Genomic DNA, 10,486 nt, shown 5'->3' on the forward strand with positions numbered 1-10,486 from the left:
GAGACAGAGAGCCATCATCAAAGCTTGCTTTGGACCTCTTATGGAAAGTGGGGATGCGCAAAAGCTCTGGCTTTTTATATTTTCCCTGAATTTGATTTTCTGTGATTGCTTGATGAAAACTATATGAATCCTGTAGATTTGGTTGTTTCTCGAAAATCTCGACCCCGAACCAACACGAATCAAAGAGCTTCATGACCTCCTCTGCGTCCATAGATGGTTGATGACTACATAGCAAAGATGGAAGATTTTTGGGGTTGGTTGTGCCATGTGCGGAATTTAGCCTCCATTTATATACCCAACCTTCAAAAAACTTCAACTAGTTCAAACACGATTTGCTTGTGTATAAATAAACTTATAACAATACCAGAGCCACTCATTAAGAAAAAATTTATAACGAAATCTGAACAATGTCTGAAAAATGACAGCGACCAAAGACGCATGACGGCGAAATGCTCAAATCTCCCTCTCTGGTTTCGCTCTATAACATCCAACCCAAAGCAGCTCTTTTCATTCAATTTCCCTCTTTTCGGCATTTTTTTTTTAATTTTACCAGATGATGTGGCATACTAGTGTCGCGGTAGGGACGCAAGCCGGTTGTCCCTAGAATTATTGCTTGTATTTAGTAGCCGATATTATAAGTGAAGAAAACATGAAGAGCTTTACAATTTAACATGCTATTAATACAGGTCATGATGTTCTCTCGAGAATGAGATTGGATGAGATGAGAAATATATGAATAGTAGTAAAATTACTTGAGTTAAAAAGTTTTATTGAGTTTTGAGAAATGAGAGAGAAAAAATTGAATAAAAATATTATAAAATTAAAATTTCGTTAGAATATTATTTTTTAATATTATTTTTATTTTGAAATTTAAAAAAATCAGAATTATATTTTTGTTTTGTATAAGAGTTTGGAAATGTTGTAATGATTACACAAAAAAGTTAAAATTTTGAAATTAAAAAGTGTTTTTATTTGAGTGATATTTAAGAAGAAAATGAGATGAGATAGGTTCCCAATCAAAGCCTTAGATATTCTCCTCGTGGCATGGGTAATGATACATTTACTATTGTTTTATTACTCAGTTATTTTTTTCTCTTTTTGCTATTTGAATCTAGATTAAAAGTCTCATAAAATAATATTCCTGCATAATCTGTAAGAAAATATTGTTACAAGAAAAAGTAAAAGAAGGTTAATATTTATAAAATTAAATTGATTTTTAATTAAATTATATAATTACATTAGTTGATTGAATTTATGTTCTTTTAAATTATACAAGAAGATCATATTTTAAGATTTTTAATTTAGATTTAAATAGCACAAAGAAAAAAAAAAAGTGGATAGTAAAACAATAATAAATAATACGTACGGATAAATAATACGTACGGATATTTAATTTAGATTTAAATAATACGCCACATGTGAACACAATATTATGTTCACATGTGGCGGTGGCCTGAACATAGGCCAAACCCTCCCTCCCCCTCTACCCACAACACAATATTGTGTATTTTTTTTTATATGAATAATACTATTTGGTCATTTAAAAGTTGCCGTTTAGATGATTTTCTTAATATAGCACCACCACGTGGTACTACGAGATTTATTAAAAAAAAAAATCACATACATAAAAGTGCTTGAGGAAACCTAAAATTTCGATCATCTTTTTTTTATTACGTTTTCAGATGATTTTTGTTTTGAATATGTTTTTTTTAATAAACCATGTGACAGTGATGCCATGTCAAGAGGGCTGTAAGCTTCAGCACTCTTTTATATTAATTTCGCACAAATCTTCTGCTATTTGTAAGCTTCCTTTCATCAATTATGTGAGTAACATGGGCCATCTGCACTGCCTTATGAACCGTTAGATAGTGTGCGAAAATCTGTGTTATAATTTACTTTCTCCATAAAGATAAGATACAAGAACAGTTTCTATATATAGAAGAACACTACTATACATCAGCCTATACTCTCCGCACACCATGTTTTCAAATTTTTTTTTTTAACTTAATACACTGAGTGTGTTGAGGCTGATGTAAATAGTAGGCTGATGTAAATAATTTTTCTATATAGAATTAGAAAAATTCTATAGACAACCGGCTTAGGACACCCCCGCAGCATCGCGTCTGATATGGCAAAAAATTTGAATGACGTCGTTCGTTGTAGCTCGAAGACAGAGCATCCTTTGTACAGCTTGAAGATAGAGCAGCCTTGTACGTGATCATGTTATCCTCAGGAGCGGCTTTCCTCTCATCCTTGAACTTGAACTTGGCCAAGTAGCGATGGTAATCCCCCTTCATCTTCAAAAAGAAGACCTTGGACTTGTTGGCGGAGGCCGAGGGCACGAGATTGGAGTCGAGGAGCCCGAGAATGCTGTCATAGACTTGGAAGATAAAGGTTTTTGGCATGCAAGCTCGCACGATTACCAAAACATCTAGAGTCAAGAACCATTAGAGCCATAAAGATAGAGTAAACGAAGGAGCCATAAAGATGGAAATGTGGCTTCCATCTCGCTTGAACCTTTTAAAAAAGAGTTCATCTCACTTGACAACAAAATCTGGAATTGGTGTTCACAAAGATAAAGCGAGATAACACCAATTCTAGATTTTTCTTCAAATTGAACCTTTTTTGGTCCTTCACTTGACTTGTTGCATACCCATCTCAGGTTTCTTCAAAATTTGAGTTCTTTTGGACCTTTCCGATTGTTGTTGTGAATGGACATTTGATATATTTGTCAGTTTATGGTGTTTCATCCTTAGAACCAAATTAAGCTTTATGATTTCCTACAAAACCCAGAAGATCTTCCAGACTCAAAGACGAAGATGGGAGTGATCTCATCTTCTTCCATATCCAAAATTACAGAATTTTTCTTCTAGACCTAGACACAATCTCTTCTTTTGAAATATGAACTTTTGCTTGGAAGCAAATTAAGCTTTATGATTTCACAGATAGTTGTAGAGGTTAGAGTTCTATAGAGTTCATTGTATTTGGAGTGTAAGAAACTTCTTGTTGGTTTGGTTGTATCAAGGAAGAAACATTGTAAATGCATAAGAGCTGCTGTGATGGGGGCTAAGAATGCATGCAAATTATTTGATAAATTATTGAAGAGAAAATCACTAGAAGCCTGGGCTACTTTCTTTTCTTCATGTCGCTTTCATTAGTTTTCTTTTCTCTTCTCTTTTTTTTTTTTTTTCTTTTTTTTTTTAAATATTAGATGATATGTCAGTCGATGCCGCGGGGGTTACCCCCGGCAGTTGTCTATAGAAGAGCTGATAGAATTAATCTTTGTGCAAATTCAGAGCGTTTACACACGGGCTTGCAAAAGGTCCGGGCCTAACACATTGAGGATAGCTTCTAAAACATGCATCATGTCAAGAAGAAACTGTCCAAAGCTCACAACTGCTAAATACTAACCCAACATTACAATAGTTGACTTGCAGAGTGGAACGATCCGGCTTTAACTAGATGTATACCAAAAAACTGAGGCATCATCCCAAAGTTTACACCACTCCTGAGGGGAGTCGCAGAACAAGTTGTCCGCCGAGAATGCTGCATCCAGAGGAAAATTTTGCAGTGCGCTCACTAGGAAAGTAGTGTACAGCATCTAAGGATTTCAAAATCAGGAAGTTTTTACCTACCTTTTAACATAGTAGTAGCAAAAATCTGCAAGAATGAAGGTCTGCACAATTTCGCAGAGGAGAACCATTGGAGGCCACAAACCATAACCCAAAGCTGTCAGTAAGCGGCCTCGAGTATCCCATACCTGTGTAAAAGAAGGAAACCATAAACTAAGGAATTAAGAAAGGCAATAATTACCACAATCAATGAATCAAATCTCGGATTAGTTCCATCAACATGTTAGAGGCCAATGACATGAGGGTGAAGAAACTTGGGCATCCATGCATAACAATTTAAAGACTGAAAAAAAAAAACAACACTTCATGGTCGTTCTGCTAGTTATTTGTATAATGTTATAAGATATCGTGAAATAGACTGCTTGCAAGTTTCCCTTCACTTTTTGACACGGTCGAAGCTGGTGAGGTTTGAACATTGTAGCTTGTAGCTTCTGAAAAGCAACGATGGCTTGTGTAGCAAAATTGAGGTAGCCACATTCGTACTCAATTACCAGAATATAGACAACTGAATTTTATCTCATATGTGGCATATATGGCAGTTTTGAGCTTCATCATCAAACCTGGAGAAGCCAATGTGCACAACTCAAGAACCTTGCAACCCCCAGTGCAAATACATAATGTGCAGTGAATGGTTCCACAATCTGAGAGTTTGAAGAAACAAAGATGAGAAAAGAAAAATATCAAAACGTCATTTATGAAATTTAGTTAATAAAAAAATAGCTTAAAGTGCCATGCACGATGGACCATCGGAATGGAAAACTAAGAGAGCATGCAAGAATAACCTTGAAACCATACCTTTGTGTTCTGCATTACCCGCAGCTGGGGTAGCACTGAAACAGCTTCAAGATAAACACAGAAGGCCCAGAAAATCCTGTTCAAGATATGATGCTGCGTTGTAGGATGGATTAGAAATGATAGCACAGAACAAGGTATCACCTGCACCAAGAAAAGATAAGAGCATACATTACCTAAATAGGTTCACTAATCAGAATACATTAATACAGCGACTTACTATTTGCAAGATTCTAAGAAATAAATATTTTTGCTTTTCAATGCATCACAGAAACTGGAAACTACCTAGAAATTATGATAGTGCAAATATCAAATCTAATGAAAACCTGTCGGGACAATGATAGTCCGGCCAGCCCAAGAATCTCTGAAAGCAAGGAAATATGACTCTGTTCATGGATGCATATCCAGATCAAGCTTATCAAGTGTTTTCAAATCAACAAGCCATACCTGACTTTTGAGTTACACTTAGGAAGCTTGAATTGGCATGCTTATTCGAGCATAAAAAGGTGAACTGAATCCTGACTATCCAAACCCCAAAGGGGAATCATTAAGTCATACAAACTATGAACTGATCAATCAGTAAAATCTATGGAAGTTTCTCATAGCTAAGTAACATGCATCATTTATAACAGAAATAAGCCGTTAACGTGCAATAGAAAATCTTACGGAGAGAGAAGAACTGCCGCCCTCATGCTACCACCTTAGACCGGCGAGCGACCCCTCACCACCGGCACAGACAAGGTCGACGGACTCCCATGACCCCGCTGAGGGTTGTCCGGCATAGGCCCTAGCGCCGGCGATCTGGTTTTCTTTTTTCTCAAGTTTTCTCTCTGTCATTTCTTGGAGACGACGTTCCACCACCGAGTGTATCCTCACCATCGTCCCAGACAAGGTCGACGGGCCCCAGTGATAGTGTTGATGGTTGTCCGGCATAGGTCCTAGTGCCGACGACCTGCTTTTTTCGCAAGACCCTTTCTCAGAGCCCTCCGACGTTGTGCCCTTGACCACCGACGAGTGACTTCTCACCACCAGCCCAGACAAGGTCGACGGGCTCCGCCGACTCTTTTTAGGGCCCTCCGACATCGGTCCCCCTCTTGCGACCGGGTTTTTTGAGTTGCTTTGAGTCAGCACAGTACTGGTTTTTTTTTAAGTTGCGTTAAGCCTTTGCCTGCGACCTACTTTTGACTTGATCGACGGAATCCGGAGACCGGGAGTCCATCCTGTGGGCACAAATCTGTTTGTTACCTTAAGAGGATGAATCGGGAGCAGTAGGGAGCAGTGGGCACATATTTGCAGTGGGATTTAACAATGACGACGAGTGATGTGGATTCGTCTCAGTTGGAAGGTAAGAGGTGGTTGAAAGTGGAATAAAAGATTTTCATTTTTACGAAAGAGGGAGGAAGTAGTTTTTGTATTTCTAAACATAGCAAAATGATAGCTAAGTTCATGTGTCTAGGAGGGATGACAGCTTCATGGGTGGCAAAGGGAATTGAGGATTGTTTAGAACTTATCTGTCATGAAGGTTTCTTTAGAGAACTAAGGATAGATAATGAAGTTTTTATTATTCAACATCATGCTAACGCAAGGGTAGTTTTTTGCAACTCTCAGAATTCCGGAATGGAATGAGGAAAGGTTTATTGGTGATACCGAAGGGCATAAATGACATTGGATGAAAAGGCTTTCTGCAGTCCATTTGAAGTGTTACTGAGTCCAAAACCACCATTCGAAGTGGGAAGTTTGTTGATGGAAAAATAGTGGGAAGGTCGTCCCTCAGTCAAAGGTGCTTCATACGCTGCGGTGTTGAGGTCAACGGTGGGTAGTCCGGCCGAGGTCAGCTCAGCGGCAGAAGGAAAAAGTAAGACACTTGTAGGAGACAAAGGCTGTCACGTGACATTGGGAGAGGTGGAGGGGGTATTGTGGGATGTCAAAGATCAATTGAAGGGAGTTATGGAGTATGTGAGAGATATGATGATTAAAGTGGATAAGGGGCTGGACCTAGTCGTGGGTATTGGTGGTGGGTTGAATATGGATGAGGGAGGGCAGGGGGTAGATCTTTCGGGTTTGAAGGCCACAAGTGTGCCGGCAAAGGGCATCTCAACACCATCACATATAGGGTCGTTGGACGCTGGCATCTTAGTTCATGCCAGTTTCACTATGCCTCCTAAGGGAGCTATAGGGCTTCAGGGACCAGATGCAGATGGGGTTGGTACTTTTATCCAAGGCTCATCTTTAGTTGAAGACAGGGGTCCCTCCAGGGTCTCGAGTACTTTGTAAGAAATAGTCAAGCCTCTTTTAGAAGATGCAAACGGGATTACAGAAGGTAATGCTTCCTCTACCTGTTCTTTGGAGGGAGCAGTAGGGTCAGACAAAGTGACACGACAAGGATTGTCGGGGGGTGGTGCAAAGTCAAGCAATGCTGATGGAGGGAGGAACCTGTAATAGTGACAGAAACAATGGACAACCATATAGTTGTTGAGCAACAATATGGCGGGAAGGAAACTAGCGGTTTGTCGTTGGTGCCTCATATAGGGAAGGTTTAGAATCGGGAGTGCAGTTGGGTACTATGGCCGGGGATAATGTCGTTCCCTTAGTTTCTCTTCCTCCGTTAAACGATATAGCGGGCTCACCATCGTATTAGATTTTGAATAAAGTTAACGGGCTTCAGCAAATCTTGGGACTTTCATATGGAGAACATGAAGACCAATTTAAAGCTCTACTCACTGCGATTAAGGCGAGTCACGAGCTTGAAACCAAATCACATTTTAAGAAAAACAGGGAGTTAAAGCGTTTTTCATGGGCAATCAACTACGATACTAAGAGAAGTAGCTCAAGTCGAGGGAAGACTAAAGTGAGGACATTGTGAAGACGATCTCGTAGTGGGATGTTCGGGTAGAGGATTAGTTTTACGGAAACAAGGGGTTGGGGTTGGCATATTTTGGGTAGATTTCATGGGAGTTTTGGGTCATTAGGAGCTCTCTTGTATGAGCTAGGTGTTTTCTTGTATACGTTCAGTGTACTTGGTTACTCCTATTGATATATACATATATATAATATTATTACTTGTCAAAAAAAAAAAATAGAAATAATAGATGAACCATATTAGCAAAACTATGTCTATTGGAATTATGAGAAATGCAAATAGAAATAAATTTTACCAAAATTTTAAGTGTTAAAATGGTTTCTCACCTTCAACACACCACAGTGTAGTATGAACAAGTATAATGTTATACTTTGAATGAGGGCAATATGTTTAGCAGTGAACTCAGACGATGAAATATTGAACCCAAATGATTTGATAAAACATCAAACAAATGGATACAGGTAGAGAAACAAAAAATCGGTTCCATATTTCAGACATATAAGCAACATTGCAATGAAATAGCCATTCATGACCAGCAAGAGACGGCACTTAACAAACTAGGAAATCAAGTTTAGCTGGTATTGGCAATTTATCCTACATTCACTTGCTTTTAAAAAAATATAAATGCCACAAATGTTAAGATACAAGAAGGAAGGTTACTTTGCTCTGCAAAATGATTGAGGACCCACCACATAGTAAATTTTGAAGTTGTCCTTCTCCTCCATGTAACTAGACTTCAAATTCAAACGAATCATATAGATCACCCAAAGAGTTGTCACCAGTGTTGCTGAATCAAGTAGTGTGTGTAAATCAAATTCCATGACAAAACTGCAATAGAGTCTAACCGCCAGAAACAGGGCTGTTAGTTCCTGTGATTTGAGTGAAAGCCCTGCAGATGTTTAATAATATTGAATCAAAAAGGGCATTTTGGCAGTTATAATCTTAACAAGATCAGGCAATTGGTCAAGGCCTTGGTCTTGGTGGTATGCTCCCTCCAAGGTCTAAGGTTTGAACCCCAGTGGGTGCAAACAATCTCTAGGGGTCATCGGACTAGGAGATTTTCCCCTTCAATTACCCGCAGTGCGCTTACGGAAAACTCCTTGCCGAGGGCTTGTGCACCCCCGGGATTAGTCGGGACTCTATTCCCAGACACCTGGTGCCAATAATTAAAAAATATATATATATCTGGCAGTTTCCCCAGCTCGAAACTAATGCCAGGGCAAAAAGAGAAAAGAATGAAGGAAGCTTGAAAACCTTTATAGTTAGGAGATCAAAGTTTTTACTTTTTCACTAAAAAAATGGAACCTCGTCTAGATAAATACCCATCAAGAATATCTATGATATACTAGGAGTTCAGGGAAAATACATTTTGCACTTATGAACTGCCATCATTTTTTTCAGTTTGCACCCTAAACTACTAAAAGTGATAATTATAACCCAAAACCATCAAATTTAGTCAATTTGCACCCTCAAAGTCAAACTCTAATCAAGGTGCAAATTGAATAAATTGATAGGGTTCTAATTATCAGTTTTAGTCTCTCAGGGAGTAAATTACTTAATAAATAAAAAAAGAGTATTTCAGGAAGTAAATTGAAAATAATGGTAGTAGTTCAAGGGTGCAGAATATAATTTCCCCTATAAATTGAGAACACCAACAAATCAAAGAGCGAAAGGGCATATATAATTTTCCTAATGAACAATATTTTGGGACATAATAGAACACTGACATACAATTTTCGACTTAGTATTGTCAAAAGAAAATTATCTTCTATATTATCCCCTAAAAGAGCCACAGAATAGTAACGCTAGACCAGTTTCAGTATCCAATACCCAAAAGAATTCCGTGGTTAGAAAAAAAAAAAACTTATAATTCGAGAACGCAAGAATGTTATCACACCATATATAAAGGTAAACGGTAAAAAACCGCACGGTCATGCAGGAAGGACAGCCATTTGTTTGTTCATATCAGTCGGTACATTAATCCAGAGTGCGATTTGCCTCCAAACCACCGGAAAATAAATCACAAGTATTTGCCAGATTCCAATACTTCAAAAAAGTCCCCTGTAAAATGTCAATCAGAGCTAGTCTTCTTTCTAGTTGCTGAAGGGTTATTCTCAAATCATTATAGTCAATATATTTCACTTTTTTTACTCCCGGGCAGCCAAACCATTTTGCCTAGAGCTTTAATCTATTTTATCCCTTTATTAGTGTCAAAGATATTAACTTTCGGTATAACCCACAAGGGCCCAATTCCAAATCAGAATGTTAAATTGAAAAAAGAAGAGATAAAAACAGAAACAAAAGAAGGAGATGAGTTTTTTTTTCCCTTACCAGCACAGGTCTTCTCCTTGGTGAGCTTGTAGATAAGGACGGAAATGCCGAGGGCGTGAACGGCCTCGGCTGCGACGAAAAGGTTGTCGTGATCGTGAACGACCAGTCGCAGGAGAACGAGCGCGGCCAAGGCCGATACAAGCGCAAGAAACACCTTGATCTTCGGCGGCTGTCTGCGAACCCATGTCGCCACGGCGTGGATTGGCCTTTTTGGTCCCTTCATTGCGTCTACTTATTCTCTCTCACCCCACTCTCCCTCTCTATCTATCTCTACCTATAAGATGTGGTATCAGCAAACAAACGTTGTATGATCGATTCCATGAAGTTTCAATTTTCAAAGAAGCGAGCTCTCACGCTGTAAGTGCGCGACTTTTAGATGCGTGTGCAGGTTCGAGCCTCGAAGACTTTCGAGTTTCGAGTCGTTTGCGGTTTTGACACGCGTGGGGAGAACACTATTTGGTTGGGGTTGGGCATTGAGCGGTTCAACCACTGAACAGCATCCTGGTGCCCGGGCCTGGCCCAGTTATCTTCTTCGCGTACAAGATCTGTTTCGGCGCATGAAAAGGACTAAGGAGTTCACAGAATAAAATGGACGCTCCAACTCGCCTACTTTATTTTATTTTTATTTTTTTTATCTATCCAACTCGCCTACTTGAGTTTACTAGATGAACCGCTTGACCCGTGCGTCATGTTAAAAAGAGAAATGAAATGAATCAGAATGATATTGACAAGTTTGCAAGCATCACATCTTCTTTCCTCAAAAAATTGTGCGAAGCTTGTACAGTATCTAGCATTCTCTATTAAAAAATGGAAGCAGAATGTTAAACTCTTTCTTCTTTTTATCACAAGTATTAATATGTTGTCATGATGG

At 38.8% G+C, this 10,486-nt stretch overlaps 1 protein-coding gene across 1 annotated transcript; it reads right to left on the reverse strand.

Moving 5' to 3' along the window:
* Window positions 1-3,267: 3,267 nt before the first annotated feature.
* On the reverse strand, window positions 3,268-10,103 carry LOC108983687 (ER lumen protein-retaining receptor erd-2.2-like). Its single transcript, XM_018955415.2, has 6 exons — window positions 9,616-10,103; window positions 7,974-8,173; window positions 4,428-4,568; window positions 4,193-4,273; window positions 3,636-3,760; window positions 3,268-3,546 (listed from the first exon to the last, which is right to left on the reverse strand). The coding sequence occupies exons 1-6, from the start codon at window positions 9,836-9,838 to the stop codon at window positions 3,498-3,500; spliced, it is 819 nt and encodes a 272-aa protein (XP_018810960.1). The 5' UTR covers window positions 9,839-10,103; the 3' UTR covers window positions 3,268-3,497.
* Window positions 10,104-10,486: the final 383 nt, after the last annotated feature.

Source organism: Juglans regia, chromosome 8 (genome assembly GCF_001411555.2).
Source record: "Juglans regia cultivar Chandler chromosome 8, Walnut 2.0, whole genome shotgun sequence".
Classification (NCBI taxonomy): Eukaryota; Viridiplantae; Streptophyta; class Magnoliopsida; order Fagales; family Juglandaceae; genus Juglans; species Juglans regia.